Source organism: Schistocerca cancellata, chromosome 1 (assembly GCF_023864275.1).
Source record: "Schistocerca cancellata isolate TAMUIC-IGC-003103 chromosome 1, iqSchCanc2.1, whole genome shotgun sequence".
Classification (NCBI taxonomy): domain Eukaryota; kingdom Metazoa; phylum Arthropoda; class Insecta; order Orthoptera; family Acrididae; genus Schistocerca; species Schistocerca cancellata.
In genome coordinates, this window is record NC_064626.1 from 734,237,953 (window position 1) to 734,263,077 (window position 25,125).

Genomic DNA, 25,125 nt, shown 5'->3' on the forward strand with positions numbered 1-25,125 from the left:
GGTATCTATCAGACAGGTTTGTCAGAGCACATCGAAAAGGTTCAAAGAAGGCAACTCATATTAGTGCGAAATAGGGGAGAAAGTGTAACGGACGTGATATGCGAGTTGGGTTGGGAGTCGTCATACCAAAGGCGTTTTTCGTTTAAGGAGAGATATTTTCACGAAATTTCGGTCACCAACTTTCTCCTCCCAATGCGAAAATATTTTGTTGGCGCCCATCTACCTAGGAAAAAATTATCACTGCGATAAAATAAGAGAATTCAGAGTTCGCATGGAAAGATTTGTGTGTTCGTTTTTTTCTCATGCTTTTCTAGGGAAGAACGATAGAGAAATAGACTGAAGTTGGTTCGACGAACGCTCTGCCAAGCACTTCAATGTGAATTGTAGAGAAGTCGTGTAGATTAGAACGCCATTCCACGAAATTACATTCTTTCCACAATGGAAGCTCTGAACGTTTTCTAGTACTCATTCAAGTAAGACAAAAAATTTCTCTACATGAGTACTGCCTGACTTCTGCTGCGTGTTGAACGGGACTTTTCGTCTTGATTTGCGCTTCACAGTGACGAAAAGAAGGAAATAAAGTTGAGCTAAATCATCTTGCAACTGACTCTGAATGTAACAATTACCGATCTGATTTGATATGTTATTAGTGAAGCAAAACTACGGCTAGAATGGCAAAGCCCATCTGTGACACTCCGTACTGCATGTAACACTCCGTGTCCGTGTCTCGCATATTCAGAGCTGTAGCATTGTGACGTTGCCGGAGGGACAGTCCCTCAAAGAATGAGCACCGAATCAGAAACGACTACTCGTGCGAAACAGAGCTTGCTCTATTCAAACAGTATATGCCGGTGAACAAGTGGATTGAATTTTCCTAGATTTCCGTAAGGCAGCGGTTTGATGCATGCGTCAGTATGCTTCTGGAAATTGATTCACATACATCTACGTGATTACTCTGTTATTCACAATAAAGTACCTAGCAGAGGGTTCAATGAACCACCTTCAACTTGTCTCTCTAGCATTCCACTCTTTAACGGCGCGCGGGAAAACGAGCACTTACATTTTTCTGTGCGAGCCCTGATTTCTCTTATTTTATCGTGATAATCATTTCTCCCTATGTAGATGGGTGCCAACAGAATGTTTTCGCAATCGGAGGAGAAAATTGGTGACTGACATTTCACGAGAAGATCCCGTCGCAATGAAAAAACACATTTGTTTTAATGATTACCACTCCAATTCACATATTATGTCTGTGGCACTATCTCCCTACTTCGCGATAATAGAAAACGAGCTGACCTTCTTTGTACTTTTTCGATGTCATCCGTCAGTCCCATCTGACGCGGATCCAACACCGCACAGCAATACTCCAGAATAGGGCGGACAAGCGTGGTCTAAGGAGTCTCTTTACTAGACCTGTTGCACCTTCTAAGTGTTCTGCCAATGAATCGCAATCTTTGGTTGGCTCTACCCACAACTTTATACATGTGATCGTTCCAATTTAGGTTATTTGTAGTTGTAAACTCTAAGTATTTAGTTGAATTTACAGCCTTCAGGTTTGTGTGACTTACCGCGTAATCGAAATTTAGTGGATTTCTTTTAGTACTCATGTGAATAACTTCATACTTTTCTTTATTAAGGGTCAACTGCCACATTTCGCACGATACAGATACCTTATCTAAATCATTTTGCAATTTGTTTTGGTCTTGTGATGACTTTATAAGAAGGTAAATGACAGTATCACCTGCAAACAATCTAAGACAGTTACTCAGATTGTTTCCTATGTCGTTAATATATATCAGGAACAATAGAGGGCCTATAACACTTCCTTGGGGAACGCCAGGTATTACGTCTGTTTTACTCGATGACTTTCCGACTATTACTACGAACTGTGATCTTTCTGACAGGAAATCACGAATCCTGTCGCACAACTGAGGCGATATTCCATATGCACGCAGTTTGGTTAGGAGACACTTGTGAGGAACGGTATCTAAAGCCTTCTGGAAATCTAAAAATATGGAATCAATTTGACATCCCCTGTCGATAGCACTCATTACTTCATGAGTATAAAGACCTAGTTGTGTTTCGCAGGAACGATATTTTCTGAATCCGTGCTGACTACGCGTCAATAAATCGTTTTCTTCGAGGTACGTCATAATATTCGAACAGAATATATGTTCCAAAACCCTACTGCAAATCGACGTTAGTGATATGGGCCTGTAATTCAATGGATTACTCCTACTTCCCTTTTGGGGTATTGGTGTGACTTGAGCAATTTTCCAATCTTAGGTGCGGATCTTCCTATGAGCGAGCGGTTGTATAATTGCTAAATATGGAGCTATTGTATCAGCATACTCTGAGAGGAACCTGAGTGGTATACAATCTTGATCGGAAGCCTTGCTTCTGTTAAGTGAATTAAGCTGCTTTGCGACACCGAGGATATCTATTTCTATGTTTAGCATCTTGCCAGTTGTTCTTGATTGGAATTCAGGAATATTTACTTGTCTTCTCGATGAAGGAGTTTCGGAAAATCGTGTTTAATAACTCTGCTTCAGTGGCACTGTCATCAATAACTTCACCGTTGCGGTGGTTCAAGTAAAAGTGTAGCGAACAGAGTAGTAAATGGAATTTTAGAGTGTTAAATAATGTTAACATTTAACAGGATACTACTAGCCAAAAAACAAAAGTACATTAAACGTGTTCTATCTCAGACACTATTCAAATGCTTCAAACGGCTCTAAGCACTATGGGACTTAACATCTGAGGTCGTCAGTCCTTTACACTTAGAACGACTTAAACCTAACTAACCTAAGGACATCACATACATCTATGCCCGAGGTAGGATTCGAACCTGCGACCGTAGCAGCAGCGCGGTTCCGGACTGAAGCGCCTAGAACCGCTCGGTCACAACGGCCGGCTTGGACACCATACAGAATACGGCATATGTTTATATGAAGTTGTTTCCTTCAAATGAGCATTCCTACCATATTCCTAGATATTGACCATTCCTCCTGGGACACCTTGTATAATCTTTTCAGAGGAGGCTTGCGAGCACATTTTAAGGCATCCAGGAATAGTTAGCTTGGTATTGGAAGGAACAGCAGAAAGGAAAAAGTATAGAGCAGTTGGATATTGGAAATGTAAATGAGATCAATGAAAACGTTTAGTATGTGGGTGTCCATAGATGAAAAGGTTAAAAGAAATATATGTGAAGAAATACTCGACGATATCGAACGAGGTTAAAGACAGATTTTTTTTTTAAAGGAGGAACAGGAAATTAAAGAAATTATTGAACGAAATTATGAGATATTCCGACAGGGAAATATAGTTCTGAACACGTCTTGATTTTCGTCATATGTTTTAATGACTCGTGTTTGTTTATTAAGTAAGCACAGCGTAGAAATATAGATAGTGTCATCGTTTTTGCAAACGGTTTCTTGGAGTCACTATAAAGCAAAGTTATATTAGTGGTGATCTTGGCGGACGAACCTGTCATCTGCGAGAAGGCTGCAACACCAGAAGACCGTAGCGAAATGCAGGAAGACTTGTGGATGATCCATGATTGGTGCAGGGAGTGGCAGCTGATCCTAAGCGCAAATAAATATAACGTACTGCGCATAAACAGACGAATAAACCACTGAAACAATAATAACCATACGATACCTACCAGTGCGACCTACAGTGGAATGACCACATAAAACAAATTGTAGGAGAAGCGGATCCTAGAGTAAGGTTCACTGCGAGCGTCTTAAGGAAATGTACGAGGGACCTTCCAAAAGTAAATGTCGTTATTGTTTTTAAAAGAGGAAATGCTACACTATGTGACACAAACAAACGTCATATGAATCCACACCCATCGCTGGTTCAACGACGGAAGGGGCATCAGCAGAGGGGGGAATGACTCATGCGCAGAGCGCTGAAGAAGGCAGAGTAGCAGCTGACCGGCGTGCCCTAAGTTATTCGAGTACACATCACGATGGCAGATGGACGTGTACTGACAATGTGGTCACCAGTGGAAGTGCGTCCTGTTATCCGGTATGAAGGGGCACGTGGGACTATTGTGTCGGCCACCCATGAACGCCTGCAGACCGTGTAAGACGAAGAGGTCACGTCTCGTCAAACAGGTGGTTGCTAGTGTTGCGTTTTCAGAGTAGGGCGGCAGGTTGTAGGGGATTAAGGTCGAAGTGGGCGTCTCTCCCCACCCACGCATGGAAACAACGTTGACAGAGTACAGGACACGGCGTTAGCAGATAAGTGAATAACGATGTGAGACGTGGTGTCCACACTGCGTACTGGCCGTGCTCAGGCCCATCCCATGCTTCATGATGCGCTGGGTTGCCGAAATGTGTTTGCAAGGTGGGAGCCGAGAAACCCGATCCCAGGCCACAAGAGCGCAAGAATGGGAATCCGCGGCGATCACTTGATGCGGTGCACGCAGGAGGGAAATGAGTTCCTGTTCAGAATCATCACATGTGATGAGACGTGGGTGCACTACTTTGCCCAAGGACCCAAGGCTGCCCCATTGACGTGGAAACCTCGCGGTTCACTGGCGTGCAAAAATTTAAAGTGTCACCCTGCGTAGGAACCGGCCGGGGTGGCCGAGCGGTCCTACGCGCTACACTCTGGAACCGCGCGACCGCTACGGTCACAGGTTCGAATCCTGCCTCGGGCATGGATGTGTGTGATGTCCTCAGGTTAGTTAGGTTTAAGTAGTTCTAGGGGACTGATGACCTCAGATGTTGAGTCGCATAGTGCTCAGAGCCATTTGAACCTCCGTAGGAAAGGTTATGGCCAGTGTTCTGGGACGCAGAAGGTGTGATTCTCCATCATTCTCACCACCAAGGGAGCATCAACGGAGAAAGCTACTGCGATACCCTCGCCAAACTCAGTTCCGCCATTCGACGAAACATACCAGTCTTTAGAAGGAAAGTGTTGTGCTCTTGGACGATAACGCGAGGGCTCACAGAGGATCAGATATGTCGCTTCGGATGGAATAAATTGGATCGCCCGGCATTCAGCCCCGATCTTGCTCCATCGTACTTTCAACTGTTCCGCGCATTAAAAGCCACACTCTCGGAACTTTATTTCCAAACCAATGCTGAGATTGAGCAGGCCGCGCGACAATTCCTTGCATCGTAGGATACCGTGTTTTACCAGAGGGGTTTCTTCAAATGGGTTGCACGCTGCCACTTACGTTCCAATGTCGGTGGCGACTATGCGGGAAAATAGAGCAAGATGAATCGTTCACAATAGGATTGTGTATTTGCTTTTGGCAATAAAATTCCAGTGTGAAAAACAATGACGAAATTTACTTTCGGAATGCCCTCGTAATTCATCCATGAAAGAAGTCTTCTACAAAACACTTACTTGACAGCATCCTGAATATTGTTCATCAGTATGGAACCCTTAACGCCTTTGGTTAATAGACGAGTTAGAGCAAATCGAACGAAGAACATTACATTTATCGTGGAATCATTTAATAAGTGCCAATTTCATTGGCGGACGCTGTAAGAAAGACGTTGTGTATCATGGATAGTTTACTCCTGAAATTCAAAGAAAAACCGCGCAATACGAAGAAGAGTCGTGCAAAATATTGCTTTCGGAGAATGACCATGACCAGAAAATATGAGAAATTAAATGTCATGTGAAGGTTTATTGACTATGAATGGAAGAGAGAACTAGGGAAATTAAATTGGTACCGGATTTTGTAGTCTGCCACACGCCGTGAGGTGTCTTACGGTCTGTAGATGCAGATGGCTTGTTCCTAAGCGATACATCATATAAACAGAGAAAGACAGACAAGAAGTTAATGTGTGTGACCCTGTTTTGCCACTTAGGCAATTGACGGTGCTACTGATAGTATGTGTACCCTGTATCTCAGAACCACACGTACTGTACATGTCGTCCACACGTGAATGGGCAGGATCTGCTACCGAGCCAGGCACCCAGTGAACAGACCGAGGTAGCGCCTGGCCCGGCTACAGACCTCCACCCTCCTCCGTTACAACCTCTGTTGCCTCGATTCTCCGCAGAAGGAGGGAGAATTTTAATCACGAGTCACCGTAATTGCTCATCCGCCACTCTCAAGAAAATAGCAATCTGGAGGAACAGGCGGCGGCGGAAACAATAAATCTCGGCTCGCTGGAGGAGAATTTAGCCCCGTCCTTGCGTGAAATGATTTTGTCGCAAAAGAAACGAGCCAAATAACTCGTCACCTTAGAGTAGGATGCGTTCTGCTTACTGGATTTGTAAGCAACACGTATAAAGTGAATGTGAAAAGTTTACGTGCCAACTTAGAAGGTTTGCTCTAGGATATTCTTTCATGTGTAGACCGCGCTGTCTCGGATCTTATTCTCGAGTAATGGTAAAATTTGTTGTGAAGACCTTTTGAATGTGGCAAACATGTTACTTATCTCTTCAGTTATGAAGTAAAAGATATAAATGAAATAATTATTAATGGCTCATCAAAATGTTGACCGCAGTTTGTTGAGGTCACGAAGCCAAAAAAAGTGAACGGCTGTCGTAAACAGGGATCATTAATTAATTTGTAACATTTTCCTTCGTAAGCCTAAAACTACAGCGACAAAATGGTTGAAAAGAGTGGCTTTCCTTCAACGTCAAGGTCATTACAGCACACGAATAGATCGATCAAATATGGGACACGACATTTTGCAGCGACCTTTGTTACGAAACCATCCTTGCAGTCACTGAAGTTCTTTTGGAATACCTGAAAAACTTACATTCGGATCGCAGGCCGAGGATTTCAAGCCCGCCCACTCGATTACGACTCCATTGACAGAACTACAGAGTCAGTTCGCCATGGGGATGAGCGACTTGTGCTGCGAACAGCAAATCAAAGTCCCTATGACTTAGATATTCTCGATACAGTGATTAGTTGCTCCTGATCGAACCAAGACAATTTTACACACATAAAGAAAAGTTTTGTATCACCCCGGTTCCCAGAACTCTTGAAAGTAGACGTTGACTATGGATATTGTATCACATACACAGTCCATTTCACTGTTCAGAGATGTCACTAAACACGTCCAACGATGTAAACAACCATGCATGAGCAGCGCCTGTTAGACAGAGGGAGTCGGACAGCCCATCAGTTCCAGTCATTCCACCAGGAAGGAGGGACACGGCTCGTGTTGTCTCTAGTCCAACCATGCCTATATGGTCAATCCGTGGTTGGATCGCGTCTGCATTGTTACTTTGCGCCAGGAAGGGCTCTCGACAAGGGAAGTGTACAGGCATCTCGGAGTGAACCAAAGCGATGTTATTCGGACATGGAGAAGATACAGAGAGAGGGGAACTGTCGATGACATGCCTCGCTCAGCTCGCCCAAGGGCTGCTACTGCAGTGGATGACCGCTGCCTACGGATTATGGCACGGAAGAACCCTGACAGAAAACGCCACCCTGTTGAATAATGCTTTTCCTGCAGCCACAGGACGTCATGTTACGACTCAAACTGTGCGCAATTCGCTGCATGATGCACAACTTCACTTACGACGTCCATGGCGAGGTCCATCTTAGCAACCACGACACCATGCAGTGCGGTACAGATGGGCCCAACAAAATGCCGAATGAACCGCAAGGAATTGGCATCACGTTCTCTTCACCGGATGAGTGCCGCATATGCCTTCAACCAGACAATTGTCGGATACGTGTTTGGAGACAACCCGGTCAGGCTGAACGCCTTGGACATAATGTCCAGCGAGTGCAGCAAGGTGGAGGTTCCCTGCTGTTTTGGGGTGGCATAATGTGGGACCGACGTACGCCGCTGGTGGTAATGGAAGGCGCTGTAACGGCTGTACGATACGTGAATGCCATCCTCCGACCGAATGTGCAACCATATCGGCAGCATATTGGCGAGGCATTCGTCTTCACGGACGACAATTCACGCTCCATCGTGCGCACATTGTGAATGACTTCCTTCAGGATAATGACATCGCTCGACTAGAGTGGCCAGCATGTTCTCCATATATGAACCCTATCGAACATGCCTGGAATGGATTGAAAAGGGCTGTTTAAGGACGACGTGATCCACCAACCACTCTGAGGGATCTACGCCGAATCGCCATTGAGGAGTGGGTCAATCTGGAACAACAGTGCCTTGATGAGCTTGTGGATAGTATGCCATGACGAATACAGGTATGCGTCAATGCAAGAGGATGTGCTACTGGTTTTTAAAAGTACCGGTGTGTACAGCAATCTGGTCCACCACCTCTGAAGGTCTCGCTGTGTGGTGGTACAACATGCAATGTGCCGTTTTCAAGAGCAATGAAAAGGGCAGAAAAGATGTGTATGTTTATCTCTATTCCAATTTTCTGTACAGGTTCCAGAACTCTCGGAACCGAGGTGATGCAAACCTTTTTTTGTGTGTGTAGTAGTTTCAAGTCGAACGATCGGTCAGCAGGACCCGCATTTCAACTCAACTTTGGAGATACCTACTCCTTATCGTTCACTTAAGTTAAACCAGCGTCACGTCGACAGTGAGACGAAGAGAGACAAAAACTCCTCTCATTTCTGACAACAGTACGCCAAGTAGCTGGCTGTAGCTTTATTTAAAAAAAAGGTTATCGATATACCCTCAAGACAGTGCAGGAACAACGGATAGAAAAGTTCAGAATGTCTGCACTGGGATTTGTGTCCGGGTCCTCCGGCTTGCGCGTCCACTGTGGTCACGTAGCGTCGCGTACCTGGTAGATATTCCGCCTTCAGAAGTCGAGTTACAACTGGCCACGACTCAAGTACCAGGACTGTCCAGAAAGTAAGTTCCGATTGATCGCGAAATGGAAGACACATTGAAAATCAGAAATGTTTTATTTGTAATAGATAGCTACACCTTCCAGCTACTTCTCTACGTAGTCGCCGTTCTGACTTAGACGTTTGTCGTAGCGTCGAACCAACTCTCCAATACCCTCATGATAGAAGGAAGCCGCCAGTGGTTTCCGCCAATTCTCTACGCTGGCCTACAGCTCGTTGTCTGTGCCAAAATGTTGTCTGAATAGCCAGTAGTTCATGTGAGCAGAGATGAAACTCAGAGGGAGACAGTTACGTGCTGTACTGTGGGTAATCAAACATTTCCAATTGAAAACGATGCAGGAGCATCTTCATTGCCCCTGCAGAATCCGGCTGAGAATTGTCTTGAAGAAGAAACAGCACGACAGCTATGTAATGTTGGCTGCATAGCTTTAGGCGAAATTTCTCACCAGGCCCTCATACTTGGCGGGAGACACTATTTCCTGTAACATCTTTACGCGCTCACTGTGAGCTCGGAAATGAGAAGAGCGACGTGATGCTGTCTAGGGTCATACTAAAGACACTGGCCCAACACAACTGTGCAAAGCTTTAACGGATTTTCATAGTCGTTTCCATTTCGCGACTGATCGGAACTTACTTTCTGGACACCCCTCGTATTTGAGGACACACCGTTCATTAGTAATTAGTAAAACTGAGGTCTGTGCAACAAATGGCCTATAGCTGTCTCCTTCGCGACCCAGCAACTTCTACAGTTACGATTGCAGTTCGACTTGTAACACGCACAACAGTCAGGCTGCGCAATCACGGAATTAGTTTATCTGGTCAGATATGTAATGCATCCTTCTATATCATGTCGACGCTCGAGTCAGGAGATACGACTTCGATATGTGCTCCATGCGATATTCACTGGCTGGTGGTGGCAGTATCGTGCCTTGGTGCATAGATGTCCGCGAGGTGCTGAAGGAGAGGGCGCTTGCGCCCAACTGGAAACTGGTCTACAGAGTTTCCATTCGTACTCGCATGTTGACTGGATAACCATCAGTCCTCTGGCGTGTATTAAGTTTTCTTGTGTCATCTATAATCCACTACTGGCCATTAAAATTGCTACACCAAGAAGAAATGCAGATGATAAACGGGTATTCATTGGACAAATATAATATACTAGAACTGACATGTGATTACATTTTCACGCAATTTGGGTGCGTGGATCCTGAGAAATCAGTACCCAGAACGACTACCTCTGGCCGTAATAACGGCCTTGATACGCCTGGGCATTGAGTCAAACACAGCTTGGATGGCGTGTGCAGGTACAGCTGCCCATGCCGCTTCAACACGATACCACAGTTCATCAAGAGTAGTGACTGGCGTATTGTGACGAGCCAGTCGCTCGGCCACCATTGACCAGACGTTTCCAATTGGTGAGAGATCTGGAGAATGTGCTGGCCAGGGCAGCAGTCAAACATTTTCTGTATCCAGAAAGGCCCGTACAGGACCTGCAACTTGCAGTCGTGCATTATCCTGCTGAAATGTAGGGTTTCGCAGGGATCGAGTGAAGGGTAGAGCCACGGTTCGTAACACATCTGAAATGTAATGTCCACTGTTCAAAGTGCCATCAATGCGAACACGAGGTGACCGTGACGTGTAACCAATGGCACCCCATACCATCACGCCGGCTGATACGCCTGTATGGCGGTGACGAATACACGCTTCCAATGTGCGTTCATCGCGATGTCACCAAACACGGATGCGACCATCACGATGCTGTAAACCGAACCTGGATTCATCCGAAAAAATGACGTTTTGCAATTAGTGCACCCAATATCGCCGTTGAGTACACCATCGCAGGCGCTCCTGTCTGTGATGCAGCGTCAGATGTAACCGCAGCCATGGTCTCCGATCTGATAGTCCATGCTGCTGCAAACGTCGTCAAACTGTTCGTGCAGATGGTTGTTCTCTTGCAAACGTCCCCATCTGTTGACTCAGGGATCGAGACGTGGCTGCACGATCCGTTACAGCCATGCGGATAATATGCCTGTCATCTCGACTGCTAGTGATACGAGGCCGTTGGTATCCAGCACGGCGTTCCGTATTACCCTCCTGAACCCACCGATTCGATATTCTGCTAACAGTCATTGGATCTCGACCAACGCGAGCAGCAATGTCTCGATACGATAAACCGCAATCGCGATAGGCTACAATCCGACCTTTATCAAAGTCTGATATGCGATGGTACGCATTTCTCCTCCTTACACGAGGCATCACAACAACGTTTCACCAGGCAACGCCGGTCAGCTGCTGTTTGAGTGTGAGAAATCGGTTGGAAACTTTCCTCATGTCAGCACGTAGTAGGTGTCGCCACCGGCGCCAACCTTGTGTGAATGCTCTGAGAAGCTAATCATTTGCATATCACAGCATCTTCTTACTGTCGGTTAATTTTTGAGTCTGTAGCACGTCATCGTCGTGGTGTAGCAATTTTAATGGCCAGTAGTGTATTTATTTCTAATGGCATGAGTTGTCTCGAAACTGACAGGCTCATTTATATCGAAAATGGCAATATTAGAGTCTTGGTGGCGACCCCAACCCCTCACCTCCGGAAACATTTCCCCGGCCGCCCTTGCCTTGGTATAACTTAAAGTCATTCTGTTTGGAATCTAAGTGTGTTACAAAAGCCAGCATGACAGCTGTAACTATCTCGCTATCACTGCTGTCGGCTTGCCACTGTTTAGAGACGATCAGTCGGTTTGTGTTTTTCGCTATAATGCTACCTTATTTATGGTTCATCTATTGTTCGTTACAAGAATAAAAGTCGTAGTGGATTTGCTTATGGATGGATGCTGAACATGTGAAATGTCGACCAGATGCCCGTAGTAAGCTACAAGTAACAAGTAAGTCCTTCCTTGAAATAAGAAATGTACGAAAATTAAATTCTTTGTCCATGTTGTAGAATAAATATTTAAACTAGACTTTTTATTTTAGAAACACATATGACAGCTTATTACACTACATTATTCATCACCAAATACTAAGTATTTCATATTTAACCTGAAATTTTAAATTGCATAAAGTAATGTATGTTTGGTATTAGCACTCAAACGCACTGTATACAGAACGGAGAAAAAGAGCGTGATAATACGGCCAGAACAGGTTAGGGGGCGTTGAATCCAGCAAATGGAAATGCAGCGTTGTGAGACTACGGCTATGAAATGAAAGCCAACCAGGCACGAGGGCGCCAGAGTGTGCACTTAAACCAACTTGCTCCAGCTAATAACAATTATGCTGATGAGCGCAGTTATTAATTAAATTAGGTGGAGATAATGGTTTCAGCTAAACAGTGAAGCCAGGCAAACTTAACATTCCTGACGGCGGCTGGTTAAGTAGAGGCGAAATTTCTGTTGTGTTTACAGGACAAAGTTTAGTTTTTAAATCAACTACGCTAAAAGTACTGCAGTCTGGAACCGCGGGACTGCTACTGTCGCAGGTTCGAATCCTGCCTCGGGCATGGGTGTGTGTGATGTCCTTAGGTTAGTTAGGTTTAAGTAGTTCTAAGTTCTAGGGGACTTATGACCTAAGATGTTAAGTCCCATAGTGCTCAGAGCCATTTGAACCAGCTAAAAGTACGGTAATGTTGTTTATTTGTTGTTTGTTGAAGTAAGCTGTGCAGCAGAAACAGGACTACAGAAAGATGGTCGACACGTTGTACTTTAGGATGCATTGTTATAAAAAATGAAATCTAAATGTCACATGTTTTAGTTTTTTTGCTAACGTACTTAGAGCATGAATGAATTATTGTTCTAACAAGTATAGCAGAGTATAAAACCGGACTGCTGGAACACATTGAAATATGTTCGCTTACCAGACTAACTTCCCCACGTTTGTCGATGACAGGCTGACGTTTTATGGCCGTAGCCCCAATTCGGTGCATTCCCGAACTATTTTTAGGAAATTTTGCTCGACTCCACGCCCCCTACCCCGCTCTGACCTTATCACCAGATCTCTTTCCTTCCGTCCTGTACAACACCTCAATTACACGAAATACACATAATGACTCTCGGGAAGCGTGGCTGTGCATCGGTCTTTACAACTAGCAAACATTGTATGAGAGATAAACGTTGACAGTATTCGCAAATGTAATTTGTCCGATCGTAAATGTGCAGCCAAAAGAGGTTTGAACTACGACAGTGATGTGTGTTTGTAAAATAGGGAAAATGAAGAGCCCTGGATAAGTCGTAAAATCGGCTGTGGATGACGGAAGTCTTCTGTCAGCATCGATGACAGGTTTGCCTGAAATGAACAGCAGAGCTTCCTCCACGAGTAGCAACGAAGCGCTGGAGGTTCAAATGGTTCAAATGGCTCTGAGCACTATGGGACTTAACATCTGTGGTCATCAGTCCCCTAGAACTTAGAACTACTTCAACCTAACTAAGCTAAGGACATCACACACATCCATGCCCGAGGCAGGATTCGAACCTGCGACCGTAGCGGTCACGCGGTTCCAGACTGAAGCGCCTAGAACCGCACGGCCACACCGGCCGGCAAGCGCTGGAGCAGTGATACAAGTGTGTAATAGTCTGACGCCGTACGTTGTACCATCTACGTGACCTCGACCACGCGCATTGATTCCTTTGAAAAGAACACCCCTTACGCCAACCTGAAGATACTCTAGTACGATGTAATTGTTATTATAGAAACATCCTGTCGAATGCATCGAATCATCATTACGATAATGTCACTTCAATTTTGACGCTGTCCATCGTCATACTTTGCGACAACAAGATTACTATTTGGTACCATGGACAACACCGACTGCTCCAAACTGTTGACGCTTGAGACAGATATGACTCAATATGGACTGGATACAGAGTCGTGTTGCCCTTTTTTCAAGAAATACGCGGAGCAAAACAGGGAATAAATAAAATGATCAAAAGTTCTCCATACTAGAAAAATCAGCTCTTCGGTAGTCTTTCATTTACCTGCCTTCACGCTAAACCATTGCACGGAAAATTGGATTTCGGGCTAATTTCGAAGGTAGCTTACCTGCAACGATATTTTTCACTGTCGCAATAAGAGTCCGTTTGATTCGATATCACTGTCTGTAGACGTTCTCATCACAGCATACACGCTTAGGTGGCAAAAGTCATGGGATACCTCCAAATATCGTATCGCTCCTTTTGCCCGGCGCAGTGCAGCAACTCGACATGGCACGGACTCAACAATCACTGGAAATCTCTTGCGGAAATATTAAGCGATGCTGCTTCTACAACCACTCATAATTTCGCAAGTGTTACCCGTGCAGTAGTGTGCGCACGAACTGACCTCTCGATTGCATCCCTCAAATGTTCAATGGGATACATGTCGGGCGATATGAGTGGCCAAATCTTCCGCTAGAATTGTCCAGAACGTACTTCAAACCAGTCTCGAATAATTGAGGCCCGGTGGCATGGCGTAATGTCTTCTTGTTTGTCAACGTGAATTCCATGAATGACTGCAAATGGTCTACAAGTAACCGAACATAACCATTTCCAGTCAATGATCGGTTCAGTTGGACCAGAGGACGCAGTCGATTCCATGTAAACACAGCCCAGATCATTATGGGACCACCACGAGCTTTCACAGTGCTTTGTAGATAACCAGGGTCCATGGCTTCGTGGGGTCTGCGCTTACCAACTGAAAACGGGACCCATCAGGGCAGACCACGGTTTTCTAGTCTTCTAGGGTCCAGTCGATACGGTCGCGCGCCCAAGAGAGGCGCTGCAGGCAATGTCATGCTGTTAACAAAGACACTCGAGCCGGCCGTCTGCTGCCATAGCCCATAAACACCAAATTCCGCAGTTCATCGTACGTCCCTCATTAATTTCTGTGGTTATTGCACGCAGTATTTGTCTGTTAGCACTGAACTGACACTCTACGCAAACGCCACGCTCTCGGTCGTTAAGGGGCTCCGGAAAGGCTCAAAATCATGAAAAGCTCAATTTTTACTTTTTTGCGTTTTCTGAATCTGCAGACTATTACCTTTTAATAGATATATAATTTATTCAATTCCGAAGACTACAACTATTTTTAATTTTTTTTTGAAATGTGTTCTACATGGGCGTGACCCACTGTGGCGCTGTTAAACTGCTGTCAAATGGTGTTAATATTAACGTCCGTGTTCATCAGGTACATTTTAGTGATGTGAGATAAAGTATGTGTTGTGGCTAACCTGTGATGGTTCAATGTATATCGCTGGTGTGATTGTCGATTGTTTCATGTTTATTTACTCTGTCGTTATCTCGAAAATATTCGTAATTAATTCTGTTTCTTTGAGTCTTTGTTTTGTTGAAGTATAATAATGAGTAACAGTAAAGTTATTAGAAATCCTCTGAAGGCTTTTAAGAAAAGGAGAAATGTTGGAAAGCCAAAGGTATTTAGAAATATGGGAATGAAGATAGGTTCTAACATGGTACGAGCGATGCTTGCTTTAGACAAGGAACGCCTTCGGGCTGCAGACAGGGCTGTAAAGAGTCTAGAAATACAAGCAAGAGTAAACAGGAGGAGGAACAAGAGGAAGCTGGAGGAGGAGTTTGCAGAGGATGAAGATAATCCATCCTATGGACCTGGAATGCACTAAAAAGTTAATCCAATCTTTGTCGCTCGATTCCCAAAACTTTTATTTTCTCATACTAATTACATGTTTTCTAAGGATCTTCCAAACATATTTGTTTCAAACTTTCAGTAAATGTTACACAGTACCTTCTGCATAATTTAACACAGCCTTTTTCCAAAAAACTGTATATTTTTGAATATATAAATAAAAAATTGCAAAAAAATGTTGTGAATTTTCATTACAATTGAAAAAAATCATCTTTAATAACTGAACTAAAATTTTGTAAAATCCCTGTGTTATGTTGTAGCCCATATTGCAATAAATAATCTGTAAAAAGTTCAACTTCCTACCTCAAATACTTTGTGAGGAAAGATGTAATTTATAAGCGTTATTTTAACATGGCAAGTATAGGGCGTTCCGGAGCCCCTTAAGTCAAAGCCGTCGGCCACTGCGTTGTGCGTGGTGAGAGGTAATGCTTGAAATTTGGTATTTTCGGCACACTCTTGACACTGTGAATAATGGAATATTGAATTGCCTAACGATTTCCGAAATAGAATGTCCTGTGCGTCCGGCTCCAACCACAATTCCGCGTTGAAAGTCTTAATTCCCGTCGTGTGGCCATAATCACGTCGGAAACTCTTCACACGAATCACTTGAGTATAAATGACAGTTCTGCCAATGCATTGCCCTTTTATATCTTGTGTACGCGATACTACAGCAATATCGTTCGACTTCTGTCACCTCAGTACATGTTGTTGCTTAACATGGGTGTTAAGGAGACCAAACATGTACGATCACAAGTCTCCTATTCACCCTAGTGAATCAGTGCACCCCATCTACCTGAGCCTAGAATAAATTCTACGTGCGAGTGTGAGAAAATTTTCTAAATGTTTGCACAGTTATACCTGATAGGAATGCTGGTACCAGCCCGCTAGCCGCCTAGCGGAATATGGTAAACCGTCTAGAAACCACATCCAGGCTGGCCGGCACATCAGCCCTCGTCGTTAATCCGCCGGGCGGTTTCGAACTGCAGGCCGCGGTGGTCGAGCGGTTCTAGGCGCTTCAGTCCGGAACCGCGCGATTGCTACGGTCGCAGGTTCGAATAGTGCCTCGGGTATGGATGTGTGTGATGTCCTTAGGTTAGTTAGGTTTAAGTAGTTCTAAGTTCTAGGGTACTGATGACCTCAGATGTTAAGTCCCATAGTGCTCAGAGCCATTTGAATTTTCGGATTCGAATTGGGCCAGCGTGACGCCCCGTCTCAGAAAAGGCCACTTTAATGCACACGGCTGTCCGGGTGGGTAACCAGCACATCTACAACGCCCTTTTAATACTTAGCCATTTCTTTGGTCGACTTTGTATCGTAAGCGACCTGCTTGTGTACCTTCACCCACAAGACGCTAGCTTGTGAGACAGAGAGGTGACAGCGAACTGAATCGAAAGTGCGTGGTGGATTAACCACTGGCCAGTTTGAGTGTGGGTTTTTGTGTGGTATTTCATGTTTTTTTAGGGAAATGCTGGACTGGTTGCCAGTCTTCTCCTCCGAAAATACTATGCAAATACGATAACACGCAGAACAAAGTTTGCAAGATTCGTAGACATTCGGCATTCACGACTCCCCTGCCCTAGAGTAAGTGACGACTATGGCGGCAGGAAGGGCATCCGGTCGCAGAATTAAAATAAAAATAAAATTTGCCAGATAATGAAAGCAAGACAACCTGCACGATAACATAAAATCTATGAAAGAGAGACACTGTGGATTTTAAGTGGACAAAACTGGTGATTCACGGACTGGTGTTTGATGCTACTGATTGGTTGTGGGCAACTTGAATTGGAAATAATATCCACAAGGTAATAATTACAATCGCGAGCCTTATTTTATGAAAGGCTATATGTGCACTGTGATGCTACTGCATTCCGTTCCAAAAGAAGATGAGAAATGATAAACTGCCCATTAGGTTCTGTCTCGGATAGTTCGGCCGACGTTTGTTTGCTGATTTTTTTGACGTTTCGTCAGCAAGAGTGCCTGGCATTGTCAAAGCGTCTCCCTTCATTGCTGGTGGCGCACTGGAGTCGAAATCGCGGTCGCAGATTATGTGTACCTGGCGCGCCAACGTCCGAGAGCTTTTCTTTGGTCATAACGTTGTGGTTCTCCCCTTGCTTGCTCAAGCTGTTGTCATGTTCGTGCATTTATGCATTTCTAAGGTTTCCATGAACAAACGGGGGTGGTAGCTCTTTTCCACAGCAACCTTTATGAGAAATAGCTCGGTGACTTCCTAAGACACCCGATCAATATCCATGTCAACATAAACATTACTAGGACGAAAAAAGGGCCGACAGCTACTCTTTCTGGATGAGCTGGTTATCAGGAATGGTGAGAACATCGCACGTAGCGTGCATCGAAAACAGACGCACAGGGACAGATACCTACACAAATTGTCAAATCATTACCCGAGCCACAGAAGGGGAATGATTAATAGGCTCATAATGCGTGCAAGGCGAATATGTCAGCCGCAGCACATCAGAAGCGAGATGTAACACGGGGAAAGTATTCTGAGCAGCAATGGGTACATCGGCACTAAAAAAAAAAAAAAAAAAAAATGCCATAAGATCTAACACTTGGTAAAATAATACAACGGAAGAAGAGATGTCGGCTACAGCCTTTTTGCCATACATCGCAAGGGTGACGGAAAGAATCGGTCGTATGCGTTGCGCAAACACGGAGCAAAGACTATTTTTATACCGAGAAAGGAGATCAAAGTATCTCAGATCGGCGAAGGCTGAAAGGGACACATTTTCAATGTCGAGAGTATATCGCATTCCCCGTACAAGCGGAAAAGACTACGTTGGAATGACTGGACACACTAGAATCATCGAAAATAAACGGCATTGCAGGTTGGGAGAGGTGGAGAAATCGACCGTGGCGGAGCACGTGTTGCGTGAGACCGACCACGTAATAAAATTTGCGGATACAGAAGTTCTTGCTGCGGAGAAGAGCTACCACACCGGTTTGTTCAGGGAAGCCTTGTAAATCTACAAGTATGGCAACAGCTTCAACAAGAAAGAGGAAAGCCTCAACGAGATTCCCGTGCTGCAACGAATGACACTTGCAGGTATCAAAGGGAGAACCACGGCGGTGATGACCTGGGAAAAGCCCTCGGATACTGGTGCGGCACATACATATTGAACGGGGGAGGGGTGGGAAGGGGAAGGAACATGTTGGGGCCAAAGTTTCTCCAGTGGAAACACTGTTGTCAGTTTAAAAATGGTTGAAATGGCTCTGAGCACTATGGGACTTAACTTCTGAGGTCATCAGTCCCCTAGAACTTAGAACTACTTAAACCTAACAACTACTTAAACCTAACTAACCTAAGGACAGCACACACACCCATGCCCGAGGCAGGATTCGAAGCTGCGACCGTAGCGGTGGCGCGGTTCCAGACTGTAACGCCTAGAACTGTTCGGCCACACCGGCCGGCTGTTGTCAGTTAAGGATGGCTTTTATTGACTTCAATACATGACGTAGTATGGCTACGTCTCCTCTGTATGTTGTCCCGGCTGGTGCTGATGAGCGGGTGGCGTCCTCCACCTTGGCTGCTGAGCTGGCCTGCGGTGCTGATATCACAAGACACTTGGTCGGTCGGCAGCCTTTGCGAGCCGCGTCCCTTGATGGCAGCGGCAAGCTACTTTCCTTAAGAGTCGTGGAGGCCCGGTGGCCCCTTGCTCCACTCGCATCACCGCGATGGTGTGCGAAGATGACTGTGCGACTCGTTGCCCTCAAGCGGGAGTTAGGCAGTGGTTGGCACTGCGGTGTCAAGTATCGCAAGGACTCAGCATCAGTGGAAGCAGGCACCGACGGCAGGTCAGCGGGGGTGGGCACCAAGTGCTGGCAACAAGCGTAGCCCTGTCTTCAACCCACGGTTGCTCCTGGCAATTGCCAGTCATCTCGCTGTCCAGTGTAGCTGCGGCATCTTAGTGGTGCTGCTGGATTCCGGCGACGAGAAGTGATCTCCTGCCTCGAAATTCAGGCTTTGTTAAATTCCTCTGGCGCGCATTTGTTTCACTGAAACCTGGCAAACAGACACAAGAGACTTGCCCCGGTGTGGTGACTTCGCCCAGTTGGCTACGCGGTTACCGCTGTGTGGACAATTTACTGCTGTGCTCGGCTTTCGGGGCTTCGCAAACCCCATGTGGTCTTTATTGTAGTCCACACTGGCGACTATCGACTCGCGGCTTTTAACGATACACTCTATGGCGGCTTCCACATTCCCATTACTTTTGCTAAGGACTTACTTTTTTGCTCAAGGACTAGATAGCGGCACTACAGCATAATCTGCGGCCGCTAGCCTGATAAGAATGCCATCCACTCGTACTAACGGAATGTCAGAAAAATCAGCAACCAAACAACGGCTGAAGAAGACAGTAGACAGTTTGTCAACAAGTGGCGACGAAAGATTCAATAATTTTGTAAAATGAGAAATATTTGTCGTCGTTTACCTTGCAAATCCGGAAAGCATTGGGGTAGCCAGTTTTGGTCTCGGTGCGGTCGAAGAACTGGCTCATGCGCGGCAGGCGCAGCAGGCGGTTGGCGCGCACGATGACGGGGCAGGGGACGCGCACGTGGCAGGAGTCGGGCGGCCACCACAGGTAGGCGAGGTCGGTGGGCAGCAGGCTGAGCACGTCCAGGCGCCAGCGGCCCGTCTCCACGTAGTGCCGCCGCAGCTGCCGCGCGTCGCGCACCATCAGCCCCTGCTCCAGGTAGCCTGCCACAGAGGTCCAGAGTGAACGCTGCGGGCTGCACTCTCACCACAAAACTCTACCACATACCTCTAAAACCGGCAGCCCTGTCATACAAAATTTTAGGCTCAAAAATGGTTCAAATGGCTCTGAGCACTATGGGACTTAACTGTTGTGGTCATCAGTCCCCTACTACTTAAACCTAACTAACCTAAGGACATCATACACATCCATGCCCGAGGCAGGATTCGAACCTGCGACAGTAGTGGTCGCGCGGTTCCAGGCTGTAGCGCCTAGAACCGCTCGGCCACTCCGGCCGGCAAATTTTAGGCGATTCAGCCTCAGGTTTTGAATAAAAATCTACATCTACATCTAAATTTACATACATATGGCTCAAGCTACTTGGAGGATACACTGTGCCACTACTAGTTCCCTTTTCTGTTTCACTCGCAAAAAGATCAAGGGAGAAACGACTGTCTGTAGGGTGATCGGAAAATTTCGTTACAAGCTTCTAGCATTGTAGAGGGGATTGAGTAGACAATATTTTCAATTGGAACCCACGTCCGGAAACGCATCTTTTCCGTGCTATAGCCGTTTGAAAATATGTTCGCTAGGTAGATATGCGACAGGCCGTGGTGCGTACATCACAGCGCTTGAGACTGCAGGTCTTACGAGAGCCAGCAGCTGTCTCCGGCGGGGCGGGGACAGAGTGCTTATTTCAGAAGAGTTTAATAATTCTGATTTTAAATGCATGTGAGTTCTCGATAGCACACGACAAAATTAAGAACTTTGGTGGGTACTTTTTCAATTAAATATTGATTTCCTTTGGACCCTGCACGGAGCCGGGTGTTCGCGAAGTGTTAGAAGTGTAGCGGACAAGCCAACTAATGTGGCGTCAGAAGTTCACTGCAGGGGCCGCACATCTCGTTGGCCACGGGATAGGGGGTGCTAACGTCATATGTCATTTCACACCTATCCTACCTCTCTGACCCGGCTCATTCACGTGTCTGTGAGTATTAGAGCAACTTGGTTGAGTACACGTTTACAGGATATACCGAAATGGCGAAGCTCACGGTAACGGAAGGACTACTCGTCACCTTTATCAAGATCATTACCCACAACGTCCGACTCAGCGCATACCCGTTCACCACGGTTACGCAATGGCTTCGAAGAAGGGCCTACAAGACTTACAAATTTGTAACGTGAGTCTCCGAACACTCTTTAAATGAAGAATTTTTAATATTGTGCAGCCGTGTTAGCAATTGTGATAACGTCAGCCTCAGTTGCAAATAGAAACCAGACTTTACCCAGGTTTCAGCCAAAATTATTTGGCCTTCTTCAGTGTCACTCGTTTGTGAAGAGGGCCAAATTATTTTGGCTGAAAGCTGGGTAAAGTCTGGTTTCTATTTGCAACTGAGGCTGACGTGTTATGTGTTACTCTGAATATACCTCCGTACGAGCCCTAATCTCTCTGATCTTATCTTCGTAGTGCTAACGCTGAATGTAGGTCGATGGCAGTAGAATTGTTCTGCAGTCACCCTCAAACGGGGATTCTCTACATCTTTTCAGCAGTGCTCCTCGAAAAGAAAGTCGCCTTCCCTCCAGTGAGTCCCATTTGAGTTGCCGAAGCATCTTCGTTGTAGCTGTATGTTGTTTAAACCTACCGGTAACAAATCTACCAGCTCGCGTCGGTTTGCTTCGATGTCTTCCTTAAATCCGACCTGGTGCGGATCCCAAAAACTCGAACAGCACTCAACACTAGATCACAGTAGTGTCCTCCATGCGGTCTCCTTTACACTTGCTTAAAATCTTCCCACTGACCCGAAGTCGACCATTCGTCTCCCCTGCTACAGTCCTGACATGCTCATTCCATTTCATATCGCTTTACAATGTTACGCGTAGGTACTTAATCGACGTGACTATGTCAAGCAGCTCACTACTAAGACTGTAGTCGTACACGATGATTTGTTTCCCTCACTCATCTGCATTAATATACATATTTCCACATTTAGAGCTATCCCCAATTCATCACATCAACTACCATTCCACAGAGTCACAACGACGACACTTCCCCGTGCACAACAGCAACATCAGCGGCTGCAGACTTCTGCTCACCCTGTCCACCAGATCATTTACGTAGATAAAAAATGACGGCGGTCTTATCACACTTCCCTGGGGTAGTCCTGACGATACTCGTACCTTCGGTAACAGTCTGCTGTGTGGCACCGTGTCAAATGCTGTACGGAAATCTAGGAAAATGAAATACTCCTATTGGCTTTATCCACGGTTCGCTGGATCTTATGTGAGAAGAGGTCAAGCCGAGTTTCACACTAGCAATGCTTTCTAAAACCGTGCTAATTTGTGCACAGAAGCTTCTCCCTCTCAAGGAGATTTATCATATTCGAATTAAGAATATGTTCAAGGATTCTGCAGTAAACCGATATTAAAGATATTGGCGCATAATTTTGTGCGTCAGCTATTTTATTCTTCTTGCCTACAGGGGTCACCTGCGCTTTTTTCCAGTCGCTTAGGACTGTTCACTGGACGAGAGATTCGCGATAAATGCAGGCTACGTAAGGAGCTATAGAGAACCCTTTGTAAAATAGAGCTGCTATTCCATCAGGACCTGGCGACTTATTTCCTTTCAACTCTTTGAGTTGTTTCTCTATACCAGCGATGCTCATTGCTATGTGCACAACACGGACGTCTCTGCGATGGTATGTTTGTCCGACCAGGCAACATGTTTCCAGTCATCATCAGTCCAATGTCGATGCTGACGGGCCCAGCCGTGGCGTAAAGATCTCTATGGTGCAGTCATCAAGGATACACGTACGGGCCTTCGGCTCCGAAAGTCCATATCGATGACATTTCGTTCAATGTTTGGCACGCTGACACTTGCTGATGGCCCAGCATCGAAATCTGCAGCAACTGGCGGAACGGTTGCATTTCTGTCACGTTGAACGATTCTCTTCATTTCTGAGAACGCATGCTGTTACAGCGTCATTACCTGTAAATACCACGTTAATGAAACAAATACCCAAAATGATGTCCGTCAACCACAATGCATTTGTCAGTACGTGTAACGACATTCCTCTGAACAGCGAGTGTTTCGGCTTCCGTAATGTTCGCACATGCATTGACAATGCGCTGACACATGTTGTCAGGCGTTGTCGGTGGATCACGATAGCAAATATCCTTCAACTTTCCCCACAGAAAGAAATCCGGGGACGTCAGATCCCGTGAACGTGCGGGCCATGGTATGGTGCTTCAACGACCAATCCAACTATGATGAAATAAGCTATTCAATACCGCTTCAACCGCGCGCGAGCTATATGCTGGACATCCATCATGTTGGAAGTACATCGCCATTCAATCATGCAGTGAAACATCTTGTAGTAACATCGGTAGGCCATTACGTAGGAAATCAGCATACATTGTACCATTTAGATTGCCATCGATAAAATGGGGGCCAATTATCCTTCCTCCCATAATGCCGCACCATACATTAACCCGCCAAGATCGTTGATGTTCCACTTGTCGCAGCCCTTGTGGATTTTCTGTTGCCCAATAGTGCATATTATGGCGGTTCACGTTACCGCTGTTCGTGAATGACGCTTCGTTGTTAAATAGAAAGCGTTCAAAAATCTGTCATCGTACCGTAATTTCTCTTGTGCCCAGTGGCAGAACTGTACACAACGTTCAAAGTTGTCGCCATGCAATTCCCGGTGAATAGAAATATGGTACAGGTGCAATCGATGTTGATGTAGCATTCTCAACACCGACGTTTTTGAGATTCTCTATTCTCGCGCAATTTGTCTGCTACTCATGTGCGGATTAGCCGCGACAGCAGCTGAAACACCTACTTGGGCATCATTATTTGTTGCAGGTCGTGGTTGACGTTTCACATGCGGATGAACACTTCCTGTTTCCTTAAATAACGTAATTATCCGGCGAACTGTCCGGACACTTGGATGATGTCGTCCAGGATACCGAGCAGTATACATAGCACACGCCCGTTGGGCATTTTGATCACAATAGCCATACATCAACACGATATCGACCTTTTCCGCAATTGGTAAACGGTCCATTTTAACACGGGTAATGTATCACGAAGTAAATACCGTCCGCACTGGCGGAATGTTACGTGCTACCACGTTCTTCTACGTTTGTGACTATTACAGCGCCATCTGTCACAGAGCGAAAAAAGTGGTCCAACTAAAACATTCATATTTCTTTACTTAGTACACGAATATGTAATAAAAATGGGGTTTCCTATTTACAAAAACTCAGTCGATATCCGTTTGACCTATGGCAGCGCCATCTAGCGGGCCAACCATAGCGCCATCTGGTTTCCCCCTTCAAGCTAGACGAGTTTGTAGTTTTTTCGTTTGATGCTTATTTCGTGAGATATTTGGCCCGGTCGCTATCAATGGACCACCCTGTAGAGGGGTAATGAGCTTAAGCGGGATCTGATTTGACAAGATACATTACCATTTGTGTCCGCCCCCGGCAGCTATGTGTTGCCGGCACGTTAGCTCAGGAATCAACGATCAACTTGAACGGATGTCTCGTGACGTCCGCCCACACCAAACGCAACCAACAATAAAGAACAAAATGAAAAAAAGTGGTCAGCGCGACAGAATGTCAATCCTAAGGTCCTGGGTTTGATCCCGCCTGGGTCGGAGATTTTCTCCGCACAGGGACTGGGTGTTGCGTTGTCCTAATCATCATCATTTCATCCCCATCGACGCGCAAGACGCCGAAGTGGCGTCAAATCGAAAGACTTGGACCCGGCGAACGATCTACGCGACGAAGGCCCTAGTCACACGACATTTACATTTTGCCGTGAGGTGCATGACAGAGGGTACCCCCCCCCCCCCCCCACTGTACCAGTTATTAGGGGTTCTTCCTGTGCCGTTCACGTATGGAGCGTGGGAAGAATGATTTTTTGAATGCCTCTGACCGTGCAGTAATTATACTAATCTTATTCTCACGATCCCTATATTCCTAGAGTCATCGTTTAAAGCTTGTACTTGAAACCTT

The 25,125-nt window shown here is 45.7% G+C and overlaps 1 protein-coding gene across 1 annotated transcript in view; it reads right to left on the bottom strand.

Annotated features, from left to right (window-relative positions):
- The window catches only part of LOC126185491 (cyclic nucleotide-gated cation channel subunit A), a 358,388-nt gene that overhangs the window by 132,364 nt on the left and 200,899 nt on the right, over positions 1 to 25,125 (bottom strand). Inside the window, exon 5 of the mRNA XM_049928133.1 lies at positions 19,843 to 20,108. Coding sequence (XP_049784090.1) covers positions 19,843 to 20,108 — 266 coding nt within the window. The remainder of the gene's footprint in view (positions 1 to 19,842; positions 20,109 to 25,125) is intronic.